This window comes from Amblyomma mixtum, chromosome 2 (genome assembly GCF_055824585.1).
Source record: "Amblyomma mixtum isolate Tamu chromosome 2, ASM5582458v1, whole genome shotgun sequence".
Taxonomy (NCBI): Eukaryota; Metazoa; Arthropoda; class Arachnida; order Ixodida; family Ixodidae; genus Amblyomma; species Amblyomma mixtum.
The window spans coordinates 269,600,443-269,626,411 of NC_143013.1; the positions used below are offsets into that span (position 1 = coordinate 269,600,443).

At 45.1% G+C, this 25,969-nt stretch overlaps 2 protein-coding genes across 3 annotated transcripts in view; one reads left to right on the forward strand and one right to left on the reverse strand.

Moving 5' to 3' along the window:
• Positions 1-2,601, reverse strand: part of LOC149363968 (carboxypeptidase D-like) — a 52,801-nt gene extending 50,200 nt beyond the window's left edge. Inside the window, exon 1 of one of the 2 annotated variants that reach the window (XM_089573936.1) lies at positions 1,728-2,601. In XM_089573936.1, coding sequence (XP_089430062.1) covers positions 1,728-2,601 — 874 coding nt within the window. The remainder of the gene's footprint in view (positions 1-1,727) is intronic. The other variant, XM_089573937.1, reaches the window with a different exon arrangement.
• Positions 2,602-8,345: 5,744 nt separating this feature from the next.
• On the forward strand, positions 8,346-25,624 carry LOC149363969 (transmembrane protein 248-like). Its single transcript, XM_089573942.1, has 7 exons — positions 8,346-8,550; positions 10,618-10,775; positions 13,224-13,560; positions 18,350-18,500; positions 20,110-20,275; positions 22,328-22,450; positions 24,710-25,624. Exons 2-7 carry the CDS (start codon positions 10,620-10,622, stop codon positions 24,722-24,724), a joined length of 948 nt encoding a protein of 315 aa, XP_089430068.1. The 5' UTR covers positions 8,346-8,550; positions 10,618-10,619; the 3' UTR covers positions 24,725-25,624.
• Positions 25,625-25,969: the final 345 nt, after the last annotated feature.

Sequence of the window (25,969 nt, forward strand, 5' to 3'; positions counted from 1 at the left end):
ACGTCACTCTTTTGTTAATCTCCCGTCGATCAGCATAATCGACTTGCGAAAACGCCCATGTCAGTCACGTCCATCGTTACGCAACGGAGAGAGCGCCGGGAGGACTGGTCTGAATTTTGACTACTTTCCGCGGCTCTGATTTATTATTTTTTTTTTTTTCAAATATTAGCGTAAGGCGTGACTGTGGTGCATTGCGCTTGTTTATTAAATATGCAATGCACAGAATACGGGCGTGATAAGGGTGCGAAAAACGCACCACGCGGGCCAGGCTTGAAACTGCACGTTTGTCAACAACAAAATCGGCTCAGCCTAAAAATTGAGCGTGTCAGCGCTACCATTTGCACCCCGAAGCAGCAAGAAAGCGTCGCCGGCGTCTACCGATAGCATCTGCCGTGGTGCATCTTCCGTCATCGCTGCGGAATGCGTTTACTGTGCAGCGCCGTGCATACGCGGTGTCTGCTAAGCGAATTTCTGCGCCGCAAGAGATACACTATCAACACGGAGGATTGTCAAGTGCTATCTTGAGCGTTCGCACGTGTGTCGGCCACGACCGAATGTCATTCATTGGTTTTTCCCAAGGCAATCGCGGACGTCAGAATCCAGAAGAAAAAAAAAGGGGGAATACACCTTGCGCTCGATTGCCAATGGAAAGCGCAGCACCGTTCGTAGCCTGCCGAATTTTCTATTTGTTTTATGCAAACAAAAACACTGTTTTCGAGAAACAAATATCAGGCAGGTATAAGTGCTTCCTGTCGACCACTCGTAAAGGAAAGACAGTGTCATTCACTGCGCCGAAATAGCACCAGCTGTAGCGAGGCGCAGCTGAAAGCACCCAAAGTTGAGTTCTCCGAAGCGTTTCTAACATGAAAAGCATCGTAAAACACCGTACTTAGCAAATGGTACGCTCGCGTAATTGCAGTACTACAGCAAAAGCGTGAGGGGTCACGCAAAATACCCGACTTTTAAGGACGCTGCGCGCTCCGGACCGTCGTCGACGACCGCGCAAAATTTACGGACCGCGGCACACCCTGCTTCGGCATCTCAAGCTAAAATTCGGCCGCACTGGGGCGAGCGGAGCGCGAAAGAGGAAACGAACTGCGACAAAGCGCTCCGACCGAACTATTTTGCCTACGAGTTGCGCGCGTGACAAGCATCAAGGAAAAGATGGACATCGAACGACGAATAGGTGCCGCCAGGTAAAAACCCCGCCGACGGCAGTTTCGCCCACCGTTTGCTGTTTCTCGCGCTGCTTAATTTCGTCAAGCGGAAGCCGCCCCCAGATTTCGGTTCAGAGCGCGGCTACGCAGGCCGTAACTGGTTTTCCTCCAGCGCTCGCTGCCTCTGCGCGCACCGAGCTCCGCGCGAACTTTTTTGCCTTTTTTTTCTCATTTTTTTTTTCCTTTGGGCGCCCGCTCCCGTCGACTCCGCCGTTGCCGCGGCCGCTAAGAAGCAAAAGCGTCGTCGCCCGGGGTCGATAAAGCCCAGGGGCGCGAGGTTCACGTGGTCGGGGGAGCGCGGGACGAAAAGCAAAAGCTCTCCGCGGACAAGATTGCATTTCGGAGCGGTAACGGATGTTGCACGCTGCACCGCATCGCACGCTATTACGTGCCGTCGCCGCTGACGGGAGTGACAGACGTGGAAGTGACCTTTTAAGCTCCTCTCGTTCCCCGCTAGCCACAGTTAAAAAAAAAAAAGAAAGCAGAGACTTCACTGCGGCCGGTTCCTACCTGATACGGAGAGCCACTCGGCGCCGTTGGAGATGCCGCCGTCGAAGTACTCCTGACACTGAGGGCTTCGGAACATATCACTGTGGGTTCTCGCGTAGGTACTCGCCAGATGCCGGAACACCTCGTCATCAGGGGTCAGGTTGGGGCTGTCCTTCGGCGCGTCTGGCGATCTATAGTCGTACGGGTACAAGGCGACTACGAGACCGCTGTGCAGGCTAGCCGAAAGCACGAATGGGTTACTGACCAACCACGTCATGATAGCCAGGGTCTCGGGCTCGCGGCCTGCTGTCATCGTGGTCAGGTCAGCCCCGCTGCCTGGAAAGTTGCTGTTCAAGTCGACGATGTGGCTATTAAACCGGCCCGAGTCGCGGTTGGCCCCTTCGCAATCGCCTTCGCTGGCATTGGCAAACCCGTCCGGATTCAGCGACGGGCAAAAATGCAATTCGGTGTTGTTGATGAGCCGTGTGATGCGGCTGTCGGTACCGTAGTTATCCAGCATGTACTCAGCCAGGTACAGGAGCAACTGGCGTCCCAGGGCCTCGTTGCCGTGGATGTTGGCCGTGTAGCTGAACAGCGGCTTGCCGATGCCCCGCACATGAGCATCGGTTGTGATTTTCAGCACCCATATCTGACGACCGTTCACACTCTTGCCGATGCTGTAAACAGACGCTAGCGACCGATGCTTGCTAGCGAGTGAGTGCAAGAAATCGGCCGTTGCGTTATAGTCCAAGTACCTGGGCACGGGAAACGCTTCCTCATTTGCACTCGCTGCACTCACAAGAACAAACGTAACTAGCGCGATCACAAGCGGACACATTAAACACCGAGCGCGACCATACACGTCGGGCCCCAGGCTCGGCGCCATGTTTGTCATCAGTCAATGCCGCCCAGTGTACCTAGCACAGTATAGTACCTAGGCCTAGGCCTGCGTCCTTGTGTGGCAAGATACTGTGCCCCTACAACACAAAATTATGCTTTAAAAAAAAAGTAGTTGCTTAAAATATTATAATACAACTAAACATAAATTGTGTTTTTGAAGGTTATTGGCATATTTATTACAAGCTATTTTATTATAATTTGTCAAATAACCCGAAACCGAAACTAAAACATACGCGCGAATTTTGAAGCGCTTTTTAACACTATGCACCTCTGCCACAGAAAATAAAACTTAGAAAAAGGAAAAAAGATGCGCCCAAATAAAGTGGCTTCCAGTCGCATCTTCTATAAAAATGTATGTGACGATAATTCAGAAGGCAAGTTATGCATGATGACGCACCCGGTTACTAATTACCAGCGCCAGCGCATGAAGGACGTTGTAATATTGACTCCATGATGCGAGCATGTAAAGGATTTAACCACAATCCGTCACTGTAATCTTCTTTTCATTTTATTAAACATTAGGGCCACTTAATTTGTACGACTTAGTACAATAACATTCTAACCCGCGTCGTATGCGCTTCGTGAAACTGTTATAAAACGATCTATTAGAACTGCTATAGAGGGCAATCTCAATGCGGCGTAACTCAAAAAGATAGCAGCTGGCGTAGTTTCAAGAATTTTGCGATTAGGTATGCGTTGCGGGACTTCTACGAAAGCAGCCTCTGTTGCGACGCTGTAGAGGCTGGGCAAAAAGAACGCATTATGCAAACGTGGCAATCAGAAATGCCTGTTTGCGCGCAGGTATAACGCCTTATAGTTATGCGGCTTTAATAAAAATTATTTCTGTTCGGACTCCTCCTTTGAAGCATATTTTACCACATTACTCATGTGCACGTAGGCAGAACTAACTTGTGTATACGCCTGTTTAGTTTTGCCGGTGTCCGCAGAGGTCTAGACTCGGACTTAGCTGTGTGTAAGATATTTATCAAAATTATTTAGATAAAGCTATCGCGTAAGCGCGATTCTTGAGTAGCCCCGCGTTCCATGACCAAAGCAGACGCTCCGCAGGTGAGTTGAATTTCCAATCAGAGTCTTGACCCAAGCACCAAAGAAAAAGTGCTCAATATGCTTACACTTGGCTAAAAGAAGTGTTATCTGCAGTTGTCTTGTGCAAACACAGCGTATTATTTATTTCTTAATTAGATAATTCTGGGGCATAGAGTTTTAGTTAGAAAGTTGTTGAGCTTAACGAATCACTGCCTTGACTGTTAAGGTTCCTTTTTTTTCTAAATGACAATCTGGTGCGTCAGGAAATTCATTCAGGGCGTGAAAAAAAAGAAAAGTTCGAAATTATATATGGTTTCTCTGCCAGTTGCCTCAGCGCGCTGAACAACGTTATAAATGCAACATTTCCGCGACAGCTGTTAGTGCCTCAGCTCCTGACGTCGCGGTAGTGTAGACTGACGTTGTGACCCACAGAGAGGAGGAGAGGGGAAGGTGAAGTGGAGGAGGAAATGTGCGCCGAAGGAAGAGAGTGTGGATGTGGCACTTGCGCTCGCATGTGTTGCGAGGGTAGTGCCGATATAAGACAGGAAATTAGCGGAAGAGGAGTCTCACCCATCTTCTCTCTTCTCCTATGAGCACCTCTGGGAGGAGTAGGCAAGAGCGCTCCTCCGCTGTCCTGCGAGGCGAGCGAGAGGCTGCATCAGCTACTTGCCATTAGCTCTGGCCCCCTGAGTTGGCCAGGCAAGATGAGTTCCATTTGCAGCATATATAGACTTGCAACGATAAACGCGCACCGGGAACGGCTTCTCTTGGTTAAACGCGCTGGAATTTGTGGGGACGCGCTTTACTCGTCCCCTGTGGCTCGCTTCCCCGCGATGCACCCTCCTTAGCCGTGTTAGGGGCGTCGGCGTCGCAGCGACACGAGCGCCACGGATGGCGTGTTTGCTGCGCGCGCGCGGGGGGTAGACGGCCCTCCTTCCTTGGTTCGGGAACGGCGAAGTGCGCTGACGTTCACTGGCGACCAGTGCTCGCGACGCTCCGCTCTTCGTTGGCGGGGCCAATGGCGAAGCCTCGTGGTGGGAACGTGCTCCCGCCAACCCGTCCCGTACGGCCTCGGAGTCTTCCCCTGCCCTAGCGTGGGCGAACATTCGCTCGTAGCCGTGTTGGCGAGTTGGGCGTCTTCGATTCCACAGCGTACTTTGTTGCTAGCTGGCGTTATTGCTGTTGTAGCGATAAATACCTTGCTTGCGTCAGCCAGTGTGTCGTCCCTTTGTTCCCTCAGAGCAAGGCCCGCCGTGGTCGGCATGCGCTCGGTAGCGTATGCGACTAAGGGGTGAGGTCCGCGTGGTATTGAACTGTGTCAGCCGCGGTTAAACGGGGAAAACGAGTTTATATCTCCCAAATTAACCACACACACACACACACACACACACACACACACACACACACACACACACACACACACACACACACACACACACACACACACACACACACACACACACACACACACACACACACACACACACACACACACACACACACACAAATTTTGACGCAGAGATGGCATATACGACAGTCCTACTTTTTCAATACCAAGTTTGGATGATGTGCTTACCTGATTTGATCAGAATATAAATCTGCGTCTTCTGCAGCATTGACGACTTCCCATAAGGCGCAGCTTTCGCATAGTGCGCGTTTAGCGTTGCAACAGTCGGTATGTCTTGGATTTTTTTCGTGAAAAAACAAACAAACAATAGGGTCCAGCGTGTTTTCGTACGGAAAATTTTGCTCTTGCTCCTTTCGTTTTGTTGCGTAAGCATGTTCAGAAGTGGCAGATGGTCGCGATCAGTTGTCATGGTAACCGGGCCGCGGATACATACGTCACCTTACTACGATGACATTGTGCCGAAGGCAGTCAAGTGATCGGTTGCCGTGCCCAGTGCGTGGTAGCTAATAGCCACTGAAAAAAAATTACCGAGTGCTTCATTTAAGCTCTGGTGACAAGGTTTTGTTTGCTAACTATTGCGCCTTCAAATCATATGTGAATCATTTTACTTCATATTTGAAGCGCCGCCTCAGCCCCACGGAGACCGGCATCCCTGAAACAACGATGGCTTGTAAAGGAACAACAAAAAGATGTAAATGTGTAAAGATGTAAAAGTATGAAATAAAAGCGTGGTGGACGCGAGACCAGCGCGTTGAAAGCGAAACTATACTGCGTGTGGCGTTGTTGGTCGAACTAATGGCCATGGTTTGAGCAGTTTGAAGGTCAATCACGTGGTATATATCTTGCTGGCGCAGCTAGTCATGTGGCATGCGTCGCTTGCCGAATCGATTCTCCACTTTTTGCACTACTGCCTCATGCAGGCACTATAGCTTAGTCTGCATCTTTCTAACCTAACCCGCCGTGGTTATTCAACGGCAGACTTATAGGTAACGCGTTACAAGATTACTTGTAATAAATTACATTTTCTTCGAATTTTTCAGTTCGTTAATTGATTGCTTTTTATTCGGTGTAGAGTTCTTGCGCGTGAATAATAAGTAACCAGTAATCTGTTACATCACCCCCCCCCCCCCCCCCCAAAATAAATGAGTTAATTCTAACAAGTGTGTAACTTCGAGGACCTGAACTGAGCATAGAATTCCCTAGTGCTGCGTTACAGCGACAACAATCGAGCCGCAGAGAAGCTGCGCGAAAGGATAACCGCACATGCAAGCCCGAGCTGCATGTATACTAGCCCGGTGTTCCGCGCTTCGCGGAATGGAAAATGTGTCGTAAACTGATGATTTATCCATGCACTTTGTATAAAAATATGTTATAAACTGAGCAAAAAAAATCCTTAAATTTATTTCTCCCCTTTGCGTAAAACAGTCTCTCTCTCCCTCTATTACCCTCTCCACCTGTGCTCCCCTGCTCATGTTAAAGGGGCTTTAATAAAGTTGCGTTATGCATGGGATGTTAAAGGACGCCGCTTTTATTAGCTGAGTTATTTGTAAACAAAATCTGAATTTCAGCGTCTTCGTGCCTTTCCCTCGTCACTTTTTGCACGCTGGAAGGTCGGCGCTTCTTCGCCGGCCCCACCCCCGGGGGCGGAGCTTCCTGACCCGCCGGAGCCACGCGCGGTTTAGTGGCTGCGGCCACGGCAGCTGCCTGAAGTCTGTAAGAATCTAACCGATAACCATCTCTGAACTGGTAGACGCAGGTGCGAGCATTAAAAAGTCCCCGGAAAGGGCTCGGCAAATTTCACGCGCGATTGTGGGTTTTCTGCTGCGTGCAGAAGTGTATTATTTGGCTCAGGTGTTCATGACAACAAAACGCAGTGATTGAGCGAGTTGATGTGCTCTCCTCGGAAGGTGTTTCAGAGTCCCTTTAAGGAAACTCAGTTCCCCGCGGCGCGTACATCGAGGTACAATCGATCGCTATCGATATGTTTTCAAGGAAATGTGGTAAAATGACGAAGAAAACTTCGAAAAACTGAAATTACCAACGTATATGTACCTCAACAGAGTCAAGCCGTACCAGCTCTTCTCGTCCGTGCACATTTACTCTATGCTAATAAAAAATGGACGAAAATAACGCAGTAGTAATCAATCACTTCTCTGTAATTGTATATTTTTTCATGAAGTAATTGTAATCGGCTATTCTCTTTTGTAGCGTGTGCAAGATTGTTCAGTGGCTATATATATGGTATTCGACTGTAAGTCCCAAGGCCGCGGGATCAAATCTCAGCAGCAGCTGTCGCGTTTCGAGGGGGTACATATCGCAACGTCGTCGAGGATCGGAGGAGAGGGCGCTGACCTACAGTGACCGTGAATGCTTTAATCCCAATTAGTAATGTCGCTTGTCGGAAGTAAGGGTGTCGGCGAGGGGTAAGTATATGACCGCTCTCAAAAGCTTGGGAAACGCCGAGGTGCACGGTATTCACTTTGAAGACGCAGAAGTGCATTATTGACCCTGAAGAAATAAACGCCGCTTTTGACTAACTTTGTTCTTTATTTGTGTGCAGTAGGGGAATTCCACTTATTACGAAAGTCGGATACAACGAACGCAATCTGCTCTAGCGTCAGATTCGTTATAAGTGGGCTCGACTGAACCCGTGACAGACAGACAGACTGCATTGGGGAAGGGGAGGAGAAGAAAGAGGGTCGTGATAGGTGGCGATTTGGAACAGCCTCAGCGGAAATCTTTAATGGAAAAGATGCACATTCCATTTAACCTGCAACTTGTAATTTCGTTGCAACTTGTACATACGCTTGCGCGGATGTGACTCGTGCTCACACTCGGTCCTTCGACGTTCGCCCGGTTTGCCCGATTCAACAAGCGGCGCCAATCAAACCCGTCACTATTTGTCCCTAAATAAGCTCCTAATGCAGACTGGTAGCAGACTGGTTGCAGCCAGGTGGTGTGGCTCATACATTTTACTATAAGAAATTAATAAAGAAAATGCAGTCGACAGCAGGGTGCCAAAGCTAACTTAATTATCGCGCCTTCTACTGTGGCCAGCCTTGGTTTCGAAAACTGTGTACGGGCTGAAATTGGCAGAAAACGGTAATCAATGAATGAGATGTCTAAACATAAAGTTAATATATAATGCTTATTAAAAAAACTAACATTTTTTATTGTAATTTTTGTTGACAAATACATAGCACGCAACGTTATTTTGTTACATGTTTCTTTAGTCTTGTTTTATAGGTATATAGCCATTCGCATCCACTGCGGGTCACATCCAGGTCAGCGTCAGTTTGGTTTCCTGTTGCTTTCTCTTTTCGTAGTGGCTGTTCACTGATTCTACAGCCGTGTATTTATGCTTTGAGTGAGCTGGGAAGAAGTGACGACAAGACATGTGAAAAAATGATTGATGATAGGGCTCTAATAGAAAAAATCATGTAAGGTCTTGTTTTGTTGTGGTTGGACGTTTGGACAACAGTTCGCTAGGTAAGCTCTCGCGTGAAAGTTTCCGAGTCTGGGTGCTTGCCAAGTGTTTAAACCATGTATTTGCGTACCAACGTTGTTGCGTACATTAGACATTTAAAGGATACTTCTGCATATAACATGTATGAATAATGTGCCGCGATATTGCCTTCATGCTGGCAATGAAGGTGAGAGATCAAAGCGTTCGTACTTTTGTGCAACTAACAAGGTCTGCTTCCAGAATTGTATACACTGCCGCTTGTTGCTTGCGCATTCTCCACGTCGGTGATTTTCTGAAAGTGTAACCATTACGAACTGCTTCTTCTTGGTTGGCGGCGCATTTGTCTCTTTTTTTTCTTCATTGACACTGTTAGCTGTGATTGATGTTTTGATCAGCTTTCACTGTGCCTCCTTGCTGTTGTAGTTTGTACTATACATATATAGGAGAGTGTTACGTTCTTGAATGCGGGTAAAATATTCACGTTTTGTGTGCTGACCTCTGTAGATAATTTTTTTTTTTTTGGGTGCCAGAGATAAGAACGCAGGAGCATATGGTTTCCGGTCATGTAGATTGACTTAAGCCTCTATTAATGTTTGCACTGGAGCATATGGTTTCCGGTCATGTAGATTGACTTAAGCCTCTATTAATGTTTGCACTCGTTACTGTTGCCATAGCGCACTAATCAAATGCAGCTAATTTCTTTCAGCTGTTTTCGCCTGCCGCATCAGTCCGCACTTCCAGGTCATAAGCTTCGTTAAGTACCACCGCGGGAACACTCATAGAACTGAAGAAGAGGCTTTTGTGCTCTATACAGCAGTGTTCATGGCGTGTTCAGCAAAAGTAGAGCCATATACTAGTTTACAGGAAACTTGGCACAAGCTGGTCTTCGGGCTACCATGTAATGGCAGTCAAAGTTCTTTTTTTTTTCGTGCTTCTGTTTCCTTGTAATTTAATTACAATTAAATGTGTTTCATTTTCTTGCAGGTGGTACTTCGTTGGTGCTTTTGATATGCTTGTTTCGGCGTGCTTTGTGCTTATCTTTCACACTGCCATCTCATATATTTTGCCCTCAATTTTTCTTTTCACATTAAGTTAAGGTGCTATTATGTCATAGTGGTACAGTTCTGACGGTAGCTGTTCTATGTATTCATCGGGACAAAAGCTTTGAACTGTGTGATCACCGACTGAACTGCATAGCTGCTTTGACCGGTGGCCTGCTGTCAAAACCCAGCTTAGCGCATTCGTTTTGCGGTTGAATGGGAGCTCGTTTAACAGTTGCCTCTGTTTGACATGATGAGGATCAAGAAGAAAGTTGCTGTCCAAAAAGAAGAGGAAAAAGTTTAGTTGAAGGCAGTTAAGAACAGAAGCACATTATTTCGAACACACTAGTAAGAATGTAGTGGATAGGACACAGCTCACAGAGTACAGGGCTTTATTTATTGTCTCCGAATTACAGTGTTTCTGCCTGTAACGGAACGAGTGCATCAACTTGCTCAGCTCTATACCATGCAAGGGGGGTAGGCGTGAGAGCTCAACAGAAGAGCATTACAAGTAATGAGGCAAACAACCCTTTTTATTTGTTGTCACCCTCGCAGGATCGATCCTCACATCAAACCTGTGAATTGAAAAACGGTTGCACAGGTACTCTCAGGAGACCCATGCATCTTGAAAGTGATGTTCCTGGGCATAAGATGGCGCGATGCAACCCAGCCATCACTTGCATGGTTCACGAGCACTGTGTCCATGCAGCACATTTTTCCTTGTTTTTTTATAAGATGTTCATGCAGGTATCAGATGCTCTTAGCTTGCCTGTGAGTCAAGCTTCATGTGTACTTTAGGGTTGACTATCTTTTCTGCAGAAATTTTTTTATTACACCTATTTTCATGTGTGGTTACCACTTTCCATCATCAGTTCATAAGATGGGTTACTCTTCTCAAGTGACCGCGACTGCCCTGATAACTTGTCCATGTTTGTTTTCATAGGAATGTAGAGATGCTAGAAGTAGTTTTCAGCCTGTCGCATAAATGTTTTTGTGCTGACATGTGTTGTAATGCTTCTGTTTCTTTTCTTTTTTTTCCGTGGTCTCCAGCCATGACTGTTGGAGTGGTACAAAACCTGCGAGGGTTCGCCCACAGTCATCCACCGCTACTGGTGTTCACCACCTGCCTGTTGGCCTTTGGAGTCACTATGATAGTGTTGGCCTACGTTATAGGGGGAACAGAGCTTCCCAATCCAGACATTGACATGGTGAGCTCCAGGCGTGGCTAAATGAATGTAAGATTGTGAGGGAACCCATGTTTTATACAGCACACAGGCACAAAAAGTGCCTGTGTGTTGTATGATGTCAGTGCTCGTTAAGAACCCCGGGTGGTCTAAATTAATCGAGAGTCCTCCACTATGGCGTCCCTTATAGCCCATGTGTCGCTTTGGGACATTAGAACCCAAAATTCACAATTCACGGTCATCTGCTGAACTTCAGCAAATGCACCTACTAATACGCTTTCCCCTGTCCTCGCACTATGCTTATAAATAAAAGACAAATCTGTGCTCTCGTGCACAGAACTTGCAGTCACTTGCTCTAACCTTACGTTAAAGGAGCACCACAATGTTTTTTTCACTGCTACTTATTTATATTCAAAGGATTCCTCGTGCATTTCAGAAACCAGTGAAAAAGAATTGCAGAGATTGGTGCACACAAGTGAAAGTTATTGCACTCACAAAATTCAAAATGAAAGGATCAGAAGAAATCGAATTCATACGCCCGTTTTTCCAACCCAGTGCCAAAAAAGCACTTCTCTCTGTCACTCACGCACTCACATACCTGCGCACATATGCATGCACATACCACACAGTGTTGCTTCTCCAGGGCAGCCCGTAGCTGTGCATTTTGACAGTGCATTATTCCACACACACTTGGGTGACAATGATAAGGGAGGTGTGACTAAAGCACAGTCCTCCATGCTTGCTTGTTAGTGTTTGGATGTTGGTAGGGTAGGAAAGCACCTTTAACGCCTACCTGTCCATCTCCTGTTCTTTTCTTTTGATGCTTTGAGCCACAGTGTACATTAGTCGACTGTTTTTCTATTTTCTCTTTCTTCTCGGTTGGCAGTTTGAACAGCAGCACTTGCTTCTACAATGGTTTGAAGTGATAAGAAAAATGTTGCCCCTTGCATTATTCTAGTTGGTTTTCATTTGCTTGTAGCGCTTCTTCTCAGTTTGTATCCTATGCGAAAAGCTGACTTTTCTCGGAAACATTACATTGTGAATCCATATGCTTATTATAATGAAATTAAGTTCAAACAGGAAACCAAACCAATAAAAAAGCAGCACATATACTGGTTGCCACCCCATATCTGTTGTTGACATATTTCGACATCATCGCACTGAAACAAGTATGTCTGAAGCAGATCAAAATATTAAGCATTATGATTTTAGTGATCTCCTTTGGTGTTAAGGTACCTCCATGTCCCGTATCATGCTTATAAAAAAATTAAATCTACATGATTGATTTGCGTCGCAGGGCCCCTTAAAGTGAGTACATGCTGGTTAAAGATTTTGGCCTCTGGACTGAGGGGCTTGATAGCGGATACATAATAGCTGTGCTTTATCTGATGGGAGAAAGATTTTGATGCTGGTAAACACTGTGCTAATTGTAATGTGATCACTGCATTGCTGTGCTGGATGTTTGGTTCTCTGCCAGGGATCACACAGTTACTGTTTCTGAGCTTTTCTGGCCATGCTAGAACTTTCATTCCTACAGGTATTTTACTTTGAATCAGTCATGCACCCATATAAGCCAGCATTTGGGAAGTAGGAATATGCAGAGCTCCCATTGTTTACCCAGACAAGTGGTCTACCATCTTGATTTGTTTACAACTAATCCTTTTTATCATAAATTAAAAGCAACATTTCTGAATGGCAGCAGTGTTGTGAGAAAGGCCTATGAGTGGGCATTCCTGTTGGGCAAGGACTGTGGCCTTTAAGTTTACATGCATAACTTAATGCCATATTATTATAGAGGTAACCTTTTTATAGGGCCTGCCTTTATACTTTTGTAGTCGTGGGTGAGTTAAGGGGTTCAGGTTCGACCACTAAATGCTTTGAACTTGCATGTTTTTTAAATTTGTTTATTAATGTTGCTGGTACTGGCCAAGGCAGGAGCTGCAGCTTCACAAATACACAACTTCGAAGCAATCTGCATGTGAAATACATAAGCAAACAGAGGAAATTAAATATTTTATGGCACGTAACAGTTTCTGGATGCTGCCATTTCGAGGTTAGTGAGGAACACATGTAATTAACATGTCTTGTGATTGAGTGGAGACATTGTAGTACGTGTTATTTGCTCCAGCTGTGTCCCGGGCTCTGACTTACTTTTGCCTTGGCCTTTTTATAGGAGAGCAGTGGCGTGCCAATCCAGGAAGTTATTCGCAGGCTTTATTCCTGTCTTGCTTTAAAGTGCAGATAAAAAGCAAGTGAAAACGTCTATAAAGGTCTTTGACATGTGCACTGCTTTTCACTTGTGTGGGTTCTGTGTGCTTGGCTGTCACCAGCAAAGCTAACACCACAGCATGCAGGTAGCTTTGCAAGGGTTTACAAAGTACAGGAACATATTTGGGATAATGTGCTGTATATTCTGCAAAATGGCGTTGTGTTTGCCGGCTGTTCTCACGGCCTTTCCCATGTCTCTTGCAGGATTGGAATGTGTTCCTCACACACCTGTCTGAGCTGCACTACTGCGTCGGTCCTCAATCGAATCCTGGTAGTGAAGGTCTCCAGTTGGGGGCCAGCAAGCGTTCCACAGCTCAGCTCACCACATCTAACGTGACTGCCGACGTGCCAGGTGTCAAAGCCGTGGACAGGGCAAAGAGTCTAAGTGCCTTGCTTCCGGACCTGGGCTCTGGTGACCCCAAGGAAGACAGTCCCAACGTCACAGTTGCAGTGGCTGTGCCAGCGACCTTCTTTCGGGAAGCCCTATCCAGCCCAGTGTTCTGGCATGGCAATGCTCGAGGCTACATGCTGGGTTTCTCAGGTGCTTAGCCTTGCTTCTAGATGTCTACGTAAGCATTAGGCAATTCTCGATAAACCTCTTTATAGTGCACAGGTAAAAAATCTTAAAATAGTTCGGTATAGCCGAAATTCGTAATGTAAATTTTCTTCAAAGACTCACGCTATAGCGATGAAATTTAGTCATTTAAGAAATGGAAACTCAGGCAACTCTTACTGCAGGAACGGCGAGACTTTTTTTCCGAAGTCTTAGCTCCCTACCGAAGGCTCTCGCGGCGATTCCGAAGACCGCAAAAGGCCGAGCGCCAGATACGTTGACTTCCCCGCACAGCACCAACAGCACGCTACAGTGGCAAGCCAAGCGCCAGAAAGGGTAGCTTCTCCGCATTACAGTTATGTCGCCTGGAAAGTGGCATGTCAGAGCGAAAGCTGTCGCCGTTAGCCGACGTGAGCGCAGGATGATTACTGCAAGCCTACAACCGTCCATGCCGCTGCCTCCAGGGTGCTGTTGACGGGTGCGAGAGGCGTGAACGGGTGCTGACTGCTGGACTACGACCATTTACGCCACTGTACCTTCCTTGAAGCGCGAACCTTGGCACGAACGCCTGCCGCACCACTGCCAGTCACTTGTGTAGTGCAGCGAAGCCTGTCGCCTGGCGTCCGAATGAACACCGCTTGGCGCTGGGGTGTTTGATATATCCGTTTCATGGCCAACGGCATTCGATATATTAAGTAAAAATTACACGTGTTTGTTAACAGTATTTGCGAACAGTTCGATATAGCAGATAATTCATAATATCCGATTTCTTTATATCGAGGTTTGACTGTTAGGGTTTGCCATGTTGACTACCATGAGAAAGCGAAACTACCATATGGAAAAATTACATTTTAAATCATTCTCCTGTATCTGTCAGCACCATGGCTGGGTATTCTTTTATTTTAGCAAGGAGACTTTGAGTCCTGCAAAGAAAATACGGTCGATAAAAGTCAGTAGACTTCCCTTTAAAGTCAGCAGACCTTTGGAAAGGGGATGGACAATGAGCATTGTGCCTTTAATGAAAATTTGTTGGCAGATATTATGTAGAAATCAAACACACTGATAGAACATGTTGATAGACAGAAGTTTTGGCTTCTGAATCTGTTAAAAATCGAGCTGTGAAATCTGTTAGTTGTATATTTATAACAAGAGACTTCAGAGACCTGTGTAAATTTTTGTTGCTTGACAGTTCTGTTTATGCACATTTATTTGATTATTTAACAATATTAGGTATGCAAGCAAAGACAGGTAATCAGTCAGCACAAACACAAATGTTGAGTAGAACACTTGTGTGTTAGGACTGACTCTTGTAAGTTAGTTATCAACCTACACTTGGTTTTGGGTTGATAATCAGTCAGCACAAACACAAATGTTGAGTAGAACACTTGTGTGTTAGGACTGACTCTTGTAAGTTAGTTATCAACCTACACTTGGTTTTTTTTACGCCGCCGCGGTGGCTCAGTGGCTATGGTACTCGGCTGCTGACCCAAAAGACGCGGGTTCGATCCCGGCCGCGGCGGCTGGAATTTCTTTGGAGGAGAAATTCCAGAGGCCCGTGTACTGTGCGATGTCAGTGCACGTTAAAGAACCCCAGGTGGTCGAAATTTCCGGAGCCCTTCACTACGGCGTCTCTCATAGCCTTAGTCGCTTTGGGACGTTAAACCCCAGAAACCAACCAACCACACTTGGTTTTAGAATTTTATTTATTTGTTAATGTATTGCAAACACCCGCAGTGCACGTTAAAGGTTATGGTGAGTTATTTACATACAAAAGGTAAAGGATATTAACAAACAAAATGGCAGCATAAGCAGTGCGTCAACTGAAAATGGGGTGAAAGATGGGTATACAAACAGCGTGTTTTCAATCAAGAACACCTAGAATCCAAACGCATAAAAGTTGTTACAAAAGGAACATCACATTAGTGAATGACATGTTTAAGATAAAAAAAAATGGTAGGGTTTTAATGTAGTTAAACCGAGTTGACGCGTGAAGGCATGTGTTTTGCCTGGTTGGCTCATGGTTTTGCTTTGCTGGGTCGCCTGCACGTGTGGCAACGATATTAGACTCAGGTCAAGTTGTGATTGAGGTTAAGCTGATCTGATCTGTTTGTGCCGCTGATGGAAGCTGATGAAGACAACGCTGTGCAATGCACAGCACGAGAGTGTGTTGCAGTTTAACACGAGGCGTGATCTGCTGCGGTGATAGTATAGTGCTGTCATGCAGGGGCCAGCAAAGCTGATCTGTTTGCGTCGCCGTGCGTTCAAATCTCAGTTGTGGCAATATTTATTTGTTTGTTTGTTCAATGTCATGGTCAAGGCTTTAACAATGGCCTGGCTTTTACAGCTTTGATCGTGAAGTACAGCTTTCGCTCTAAAACATTGCTTCATTTGGCACTCTTTGAAATGGATGAACGAATACACACAGAGACTACTGCATCCTAGATTATGTTCAATTAATCAACTGTCTGGGGAAAAAATGAAAGTTTATGTATATTTATGATATGGTCTGAGATTTTTTCTTTTAGAATGTCTATCTCTTAGAGCGATGTATAATAAGGTCGCATTAAGTGTACATTTAATTGATTATGGTGTTAGCATTATTCGTACCATATGAAAACATTAAGCTCAATACTTTCCTCTATGCGGATAACAGCTCCCACCCTAGACTGTCCTTGATTTGTGAAATTCTAACGTTGAAGTCATATCTTCATGTGATAAGCCTTGCAGTTGTCTTTTTTTCAAATGCTACGGCTTACCTCCAAGAAAATATTTGAAAAGATCCCAGACAGTGCACACATATTTCAACGCTGACCAGAGACAGTTGAACCTCAACAATCGTGTCTCTTAGGCGGCCGATAATTTGTTCGCATTATCTGTACTTTAATCTAAGGGAGCCTGCTTGAAATTAGTGGCAAATGCACTGTGTTGTGTGAATAACTACATTGGAAGCGTTTGCTTGTGCTAAGCCTCATTCATTGCATGTGGCCTCTCAGTACTGAGGAGTACTGTTGGTCCTGTAGTGGCCTCTGATGTGTGTTGGTATCATAGATGTGTTCCACCATTTTTTCACAACCATCGAAATTCAGTGGTTCCCCTCCTGTGACAGTTCAGTGGAAAAAGAACGATTAGGGAAAACTTGCATAGTGTGGCAAATGCCATGATGGTGTCAGGGCAACGTGCATGGCACATGGTGGCCTACTGCAGATAAGTGGCGTGTACTGAAAACAGATGGCCGCAGGTGGTAATGGCGAGCCAGATGTCCACACAGCAGCAGGAGCACCACCATACCTATGCACTCCGTGCAGTCGTGTAGTTGGTTACCATGGTTAATGATGCTCGGATGGGCTCTGCTGAGCCAGACATGGAACTACCGTGTTGCAGAGCTTTATGGGCTGCGGTAGGTGTGGTGCACAATTTCTTTGAATTAACTGTTGCATATGTTAGGCATTTGAATTATTGAGTGTTTGCTCTAATCAAAGTACATGGGAGCTTGACGGGACTGTCATGTTAGTTTGAATTAAGCAAGTTCAAAGTAACAAGATTCCACTGCATTAGTAATATGCTTTGTTTCTTTTTAGACTTCTAATGCATATTTAAAACTTTCATACCTCAAATGTGTAGTGAGTTCTTTATTGAAAAAGTGTAAAAAATAGCAAACCTCAGCGATAATTAACTCATTGTGAGTTCTGAAGTCCAATTTTATGATTAATGCCCCTGGTGTATTTGACATTATATATATGCAGACTATACTGCAGTGTTAGTGTTTGAAACTGTGAGCCAATTAATTTTTTGTTGGTTCATAAGTTGTATGGGATGTTTTTTTGTTTTGTGTCAAACATCTGTTTGTTCCACTTAGAGCAAACTTTTTAAGATCAGATTGTATTGGGCACATGTCACTCAAACATGATGCAGGGTACTATACAACACAGTTTTCAGTGTATGTGATGACTGGATAGCAAAGCTTTACGTAAATGTCATGCAGTTGTCTGAGACTGCTGAAACTTCAGCATCATTCCTGCCCGGAAATTAGTGGCGCTTACTTATACCTGCAGGCAATGAGCAGCGAAGCGACTCTGCTTCATTGGCATTGCCTCCTCAAGGAAATGAAATTCACAATGTGATGTATTCCTTTGTCCCAAAAAGTACGGTTTGCCATATTGCGCTTTTGATAGCAGGAGTAGGCGACAGTTTTTTAAGAGACCATTTCTCATTTTTAACTCCACAGAGTTCTAAAACTTTAATGCTTATCTAAAACAACGTTTGGCCAGCAAGCTAGGATTTCACAGAAAAAGAAGCTGTTTACGGATGTTTTTGTCTTTGATTTTGTTTTTCTTTCTTCTAGCAGGTTCGCACTGCAAGGAACTGCCATTACTAACTTACCTTGTTTCACTGTCTCCAAGTCTGTGAGGACCAATAAGTAAATGCATGTCTGTCCTTGGTAACTTTACCTTGTTTTGTTTCGTGCAAGAACATGAAAAAAGCATGACTTTTAAAAGTTGCTGCTGTACTGTCCACTGACACTTAAGCCTTTGGGCACTTATTGATTGCTTCTCAGGCAAAGAACAAACTCTGAACAAGTGCATGCTGATTGATGTGTAGTACCTGATGTGAGAACTGAACTTTTATAGCTCAGTCTCAGTGCAGAGTGGCTGTAGTTCTTTGTTTACTGCTGTTCTGAATTGACCCAGTCACAGTGTGTGTGTGCATGCACATGCATGTTCATGTGCATCTGCGTGCATGAGGGAGAAAGGGAATGAACACGCATTGTTTTCTACAGGAAAGCGAGCAAAGGAGCAGCTGCTTCTCACCATGATCCTGTGGCCTCGCATCAATGACAGCACAGCAGCCTGCACAGGAAAGCACTGCCACGTCGAGACAGACACCTGCATTATCCTGCAGGGTCCTTCACACCTGCTGCCCAAGACCAAGTAAGCTTCGCTGCTTGCTGACGCTCTCTGTCGCGGCCTTCTTGATGCAGTTACTGCCTGCCAAACCAACCGAAATGTTGCGTTCTGTCTCGGAATTTCACCATTTATGACGTATAACTTTTTTATCGAAAGCTACAACCACTCATATGTGAAGAAACATTAGACAACAGACATTGTCACTGCTCTTATTGTAGCAGATGGTCTCAGCGGCGCCATTGGTTGTCGGGGGCAACTTAATGCAAAGAGGCAGTGTAAATTGTCTTATTTCACTTGCCACTGTTGCTGTTTTCTTGCTGCTGAGTATTCTTACAGCAGTAGCAAGGTTATTGTGAAAAATGGGCGGCAATGCAGGCTTAGCGTTGTGCCTCCAGGTGCCAAAGCTGGTGTCAGGCATCCACTCACCTTCACCGCCAATAAGGACCTACCTGCCATATGGCCGTTACAGAGGCCTTGCAGGCCTTTGCTGAGGATTTTATCCTGACTCCAAGTACCTTCTATGCTCCCACATGTTATGCTCACTCCTTGGTCAGCCTTTCTGATTCAGACTAGCAAACCCACCTCTCCCTTCATTCTTCTCCCCTCCTCCTCATTTCTAACACTCCATTGAGCTGATGCTGATGATGCAGCAGTGGTCCAGTAAAGTATGGCCTTTCTTCCGTGACGAGCACTGCTTTTCATTGGCCTTATACCAGCTGCACTGCCCAGCTGTGTTGCTATTTGATTGATTTCCAAATAATTTGGCAAGGACAGATGTGTTTAAAGGCCTTGATTCTTCTTTCACCTGATGCCATGTGCTGTGCTGTACGTCTTCTGAAAGCAGAGAAAAGGTCAGGGGTCGTTATAACCAGCAGTGCCTGATTAATAATTTTTATTTAAACTGTGAACATTTTGTACCGTCAGATCACCTTCTCTCGCCTTTCCAAAATTGGTCTCCTGGCACAGGAACAGGACACCCCATCAACGCAGAATTAAAGGCGGCCTATTCTAATAGAGGTCTGCCTATCCACTTTAAAGGGACACTGAGAACAAATTGAAGTTGGTCTATGTCAATAGATTATCGCATTCTAATGACAAAGACCCTATGTTGACTGAAGACGGACTATTTGTAAGTTAGAAAAGGCCAAATAATGAAGTACGGGTGTTGCCGTCACAAGTGCTTAAAGTCTGGATTTGAGCACAGGTGGAGAGGAAAATAAAGAGGGAGAGAGAGAAAGCGGCTGGCTGCTTGTTTTACACATTGTTTTATACAAAGGGGACAAATCATTTTTAAAGGTAATTGCTAGCTCACTTTATGGCACAGACCTGAAACAAGCGATCCCCACGCTCTGCCAGCGGGCTTGTTGTTGTTTTGTGTTGTTGTTGCGTGGCCTTTGGGCCACTCTGGACTGACTTGAGATCTGAGGTCACAGATTTCGCTTTTTATTCCAACCTTTGTGTTGTGCTGCCAACTTTTTGTTTTCTCCATCTCGAGTTTTAGAAAACAGGTTAATGATTCTTACTAAAAATTCCAGTGAAATTAATTAGGTTTTAGTTCCCGAAATTCGAAGTTGGAGGAAGAGCCTTTGTTTATGTGTGCCGGTCATTTTCTTGTTCTCTCCCACGAATGCAGGCGGCCGCCCAAGTGCTTCCTGGAGGCAGTACCGCCATCAGTGAGCCGTCCGGTGTTTCTGCAGCGTTCGGCTGCTGACACAGGTGGTCGCGTCAACTGTAGCGGCGGCATCTGGACGAGCTTTCTGTACAAGCCTGACCCAGAGCTCACTGTTATGCTTTCCTACGTAAGCAGCCTTACATTGAGAAACCTTCCTGAGGGGGGCTGGGAGAGATGCTCAGTTCTCAAGTGTGCTGCTGCTATTTAGGTTGCTGCATCGCTTGCTGCATCACTTGCTGCAATGGAGGTTGCTGTCGTGACTGCTCTTGCTGCCTGTGGTGCCATTTAGTTAATTCATCCACCGCATACTTGAGCCTCCATGCAGTCGCACTGTGGGGATTTGTATGATGGCTTTGGATGGAGATTTGTATGGTGGAGATTTGTATGGTGAGTGTGGCTTACTGGCAGGCCATGCATATCTGGACCACTTTAGGCAAAACGAGAAAAACGAAGTGGTGGGAAGCAGCCTCATATTAGGTGTCTGTTGTGTAGCATTTTAATTTGGATTGTGCGAAGTTTCTTATAGTGTGTCTGCCCTGTCCATCATGCGATCCGGTTTCTAGTCCAAACTATGGATGTACTAGCTTGTCACTTTTTGTGCCCCACGTCCTCTTAGCGGTAGGTAACCAGAAACTTGTTGAGTTAGGGCTGGCAAGAAACCAGAATTATCTCTCTTATTGTTTCAGTACAGGACTTTCTCTTGAAACGAAAATGGGGCCGTTGTTTGGAGCTGTCTATTATGGATTTCTCACAGGTTTCTGAGGCTTCTAGCTGTAATGTGGAGAGGTTGTAATGAGGTTATTCACGAAGTTTTGATTTTTTGCTTATTGTTGTTTCACCACTTTGAAAATGCATGAAAAAAAAAACGGCTAATGCAGGGTCTCACCAGCCCATATGTGCTGTCAGTAAAGCCAGTTGTAGGCACTTTTGGCTACTATTGTGGGGGTGATAGAGGGTGGTGCGCAGTATTTAAAGGGTCAGTCTGCTCACCGAGACGAGTGTATAAATAATGGCATATTCTGGTAGTTGGCGCCCTATAACATCAATAATAAGGGATCTGCTCCCGGTTTAGGCAGGAATTTATATTTTATTTCGACTTTAAAAGTCGCATAAAAATGCATGGTGGCGACCCCAAACGTTCATTTTGTTGGTGCAGGTGGTAGTCTTTTTTTGTAGAAGCATAAGTGAATATACTACGTACTGTTAGTATGCCCCACTGCCACAGAAACGTACGTTTTGTTCTAGTAAACTGTAGAAGGCGTACCGCTCGTTTTTTCTGTAAATAACATGAATATTTATAGTTATACGTATGCTAAACGCAGACACATTCCCACTTTTAATTCAGTGTATGCTAGCAGAGGCGCAAAAATAAACTCATCCTATAGTGGCGCCTTCTGGTTGTCAGGACGGGAACCATTGCTATAAACTAACCGACTCTCCACTTAAGCCTAGAAGCGGCAGAATCATCACTCTAATTATTAAAATAAAGCAAATTTATCACTTATACGTTTTCTTATAGGCGAGGTGAGACGAAGCGAAAGACCAGCGCCCCATTTATGGCCAGTGAACACACTGAAAAAGGCAGTAACAACAAGAATTCAGTCCGAAGCGAGAGGTCCGGCTTTGATGGGCGCCGCGCGGCGGAAATCCAGATGGTTGCCAGATGAGACTACCACCTCATACAGACGTGTTCCCACATCAGTAAATTCTATTTGAAAATGTTCTACCGCACTTCTTGGCACCACACCTGGCTAAACGGTAATTTGAGTAATGAGCTATCCGTTGCTGCAAAGAAAATAGGGCCGATAAAATTCAGTAGACTGACCTTTTAAGTGAGGTGGTTGGCCATCATTTTCTTCCTCCTGTGTGTTTTGACCCATGACTAATATGGCCACAAAGCATTTTTGCTTCAAGAGCTTTTTTTTCATTAAGACAGCTCCCAGGACTAGGCAGTCAGAGAATGACACTGCACTTTTCATTCATCTCTGCGGCCTGCTTTGATACCGTTTTTGTGAGAAAGCAAGTAAGGATTTAAGCGAACTAGATGCCAGGGTCCATATAGCATTAAAATTGTTTGTGGCTGATTTTTTTATTCAGTGCTTTCTGATAAAAATAATGACAGCCATTTGTTTTCTCAGTTTATTGCCTTTCTCTTCCTGTGCTTTTTTTTTTTCACCAGGGTGATCGTTCCCTAGTCAACCTGCACCTGATCCACACCAGCTACTTTCTTTTCTTCGTGGTGATGACGCTGGCCTGCTACGCCATCATTCGTGGACGATTCCACAAAGTGACCGTAGAGAAGGTGGGGACCGCATGCAGTGTTTCACCATGTGCAGATTGCTCGAGTGGTCATTTTTAAAACCCACAGTCAAGGCATTCACTTTAACTCCTGACAACAAAAAGCTCCCATGGTTTATGGTGTTCGGCTGCTGATCTGAAAAACGCAGCTTTGATCCCAGTAATGGCGGTGACATTTCTGTAGCGGCACAACGCTAGAGGCCCATACACTGTGCGATGACAGTGCATGTCAAAGATCATCAGATGATCATAATTATCCGGCGCACTCCACTATGGCATCTCTCATAGCCCGTCGTCTTGGGACATTGAACCCCTAAAACCAAAACCAATCCCGACAGCAATGCTGAAATAAGTTTTGCACTCGTTGTTTTTCTCTGTGCATTGATCTTGCTCTCTCTCTTCAGTGCCTTGCTACTAGAAATATCACCCTAAATCTGGGGCACGTATCTTGTTGAGCTAAGTGAACTGTCGCAGGTGTACACAAAAATAGTTATACTTCCTCCTTTTGTGTGAAAACAGCGTGGAATAGCACCATCCTTGTCAGCGGTTTCTGCCATTTCTATGTTACTCACAGTTATGCTTTTGTATGCTTGCAAATATGCTTGGAAACATGTAGTATAGTTTGATGTGTCTGAACCTTGATGAGGTTAGCTGCCTAGAGCAGTAACCATTGCATAAAAAAAAAAAAAAATGAAAATTGGTTTTGAGGAAGGGAAAGGTATTTGGGGGGGGGGGGGGGGGGGAAGTGTCATTGGTGGCCATGAGGGAAGGGAGGGAAAGAAGAAAGAGGTGCTGTAGTAGAGGGCTCCAGACAATTTCGACCACCTGGGGTTCTTTAACGTGCACTGACATCGCACAGCACACGGGCGCCACCTTTTGCATGTTCTGCCTCCATCGAAACGCGGCTGCCGTGGTCGGGTTCGAACCTGGGTACTCCAGCTTGGCTCGGTAGACGAGCGCGTTAACCACTGAGCCACCGCGGCAGGTGTATGAATTTAAACTACCTCGACTTGTGCACAGACATTACACAGCACATCAGCACCTTGAATTTTTCCTCCATCGAAATGCGACATTCCATTTCTTTCTTTTGGAAGGCTATTTAACCGTGCATGGCTGTTTGTTTCTGCCAGTAGTGGCAATGTACATCTGGGACCCTTTGTTTTCAGGTTCTATATTTTTCTGAATTTGGAAAATAAAAATTGGGCATTATTTTTGTTGAAATAGAAAGAAAAAATTAATTTTTGTGGTTATTTTTAGTTAAAAGCATTAACCACGATCACTCCTTTGTGATAGGTCATCTATTGTTTCTTCCCACACAAAAGCTTAGCTTCATCAAAAAAATATTTATGAGCTCTCATGGTGCTAATTATTTTTTGTTCTAGAGAACTGTTTTACTTTTATTATCATCTACATTTGTTGTCCTTATGTGCCCATTCTTGACATCCAGAGCTTCTGCATATGTCTAAAGTGTGAAAGCAGTTTTTTTGGCTTCACTGCTTTCAGTTGGCTCTAGCACAAAACCTTTAAAGAGTGCAGGCAAGCAACGAAAAGCATTTTTTGCAGTTATGCAAACCTGCCTTTTGTTGCCTAGGTCTTACTGGGTACTTGTTGATTTCATTTAATGCTGAAGGTTTGCCATTAGTGGCAAGGGCAACAGCGGGAACAAATGAGTGTAACTTGGGTTAGAGTCCCACCAATAATAATGGTGGAGGCCTTTCTGAAATGAGTTTGTGGTTGCTGCTAGTTTCTGCGTGGTAGCCTAGTTAACCTGATGTGTAGTGGCAAATTGCTTGGGTTCGCCCAATTTTTCTAAAACTCACTCGGGGTGCAGAAATCGGGAAGAATTTGTTTTTTTTTTAAATAAAGCGCCTCATCTGTGTGTTAAATACAACTCACTGTTTTTAATTAATAAACAAGAATGAGATCAGAGGAAATCTATTTCACTGCCATGGTGAAATAAATTTTATCCTCTTTAATTGCGAATGCCATTCTGATGGACAGTTGAATTCCGTGCTTCTTGGGCATGATGCTGCTACATGGAATTTGAAATTTAGCTGAAATGGGGTGACCTTTTGTAGCAAATTTAGTGAAATTCTACAAGCAGAATCATCAAATATTTCAGTGCTGTAAACTTGGTGGATATTTCATCCTCCTCAGTTCCTTTGGCATCAGTTTATAATGTTGCAATCATCCTTTCTCTTTTCCGTGTGTAGTTTGTTGTGGGGAGAGACGCACTTCATGCTGCTTGCTTGTCTGCCTGCAGGTTATACATGCCTGACCGGGGTTCCGGCATTACTCCTCGAAGACAGTCTGCGACATTCCAGAGAGCTGTGGCGCCTCTACGTGGCTACTTCAGTGTTGACAGAAATGCTGTGGTGACAGAAGTTGCACATCTCAGCAGACATCAAGTCTGCACATGTCATCTACATGTGATGGCATCACAAGCACTTTGCACAACACGGCTTCACACTTTTTTTTATCTGTGGCACTGACTATGATGTCACCTCACAGGTTCTGTGCACAGGGAGGACCTTGGGTGTGCTGGTAATTTTGTTTAACGGAAAACTGACCTTGTTGCAGCCAGGCACAGGTTCAAGAAGTGCACAAAATAGTTATATAGGGATGACGTTACTTGTATAAGAACAAAAGGACAAAAATTGTCCTTTACTTTTGTGGCATTCTTGCTTGTGAGAATGGCCCTTGCTTCTTTTGCCAAGAATGTTGCTTTTTCTGTTACATTCATTAACATGCATAATTGGTATATGTGTATTGATGAAAGGTGATCTTAGCAGGGGCCAGTCCTTTAACTGCATTCCTTTGCGAAGATTAAACAAGAGTATCATATATCTCCGTGGCTCAACTACCAACCCAGTTTGTGCACTGTAAATGTGGCTGTAAATAGCTGTTCACAAAAAATGAAAGGTGCTCTTGACCAGAGCCATTTCTGCTCACTACTATACTGTGAGCAAAATAAAACGAAGCAAGTGCAACATTAGGCTGCCAGAGGCTGCAGTATCAGCCCTGTTTGTGCACTGGTGGCGTTCTGTAATAAAGAAATAAGCCTGTAAATAGCCGTTCACGAATCGTCGTTCGCTCTGTCAGCCTGTAAATATGTGCGTTGTCAGAAATATGTACAAAGAGGAAAAAAAAAGCTGGACATTAAAGGCACTGGCGTCGACACTTGTCTCTGTGCTGTTTAACCCCTTGAACGAAACGGTATTGGGATGCAGCAACTACCGCGATGCACCATGAAGTGGTGTGACGTCGACACGCAGCTGCAAATGCACGAAACAAAGGTGAAACATTCGTTATATTTGATTATCCAATTCATTTTCTCCAATGTTTCAATAACTTAGAGCAGGCTACCCAACGTGTCCTATCACACACACGGAGGACAATCTAGCCCTAAGCAGCTGGGGACGCCCCTACGGTATTTTATCGCAGAGCCAGCTCATATCGCGTGGGTGCTACGCATATCACGTCAGTCATTGGGGCGGCAAAAGCTGCGCGTCGGCAGGCAAAG

What these genes read in the sequence shown, in the direction of transcription:
- LOC149363969 (XM_089573942.1), top strand. Translation starts at nt 10,620, where the DNA reads ATGACTGTTGGAGTGGTACAAAACCTGCGAGGGTTCGCCCACAGTCAT. An exon ending in CCAATCCAGACATTGACATG is followed by an intron (nt 10,776 to 13,223) that starts GTGAGCTCCAGG and finishes TGTCTCTTGCAG; the next exon opens with GATTGGAATGTGTTCCTCAC. An exon ending in CTACATGCTGGGTTTCTCAG is followed by an intron (nt 13,561 to 18,349) that starts GTGCTTAGCCTT and finishes TGTTTTCTACAG; the next exon opens with GAAAGCGAGCAAAGGAGCAG.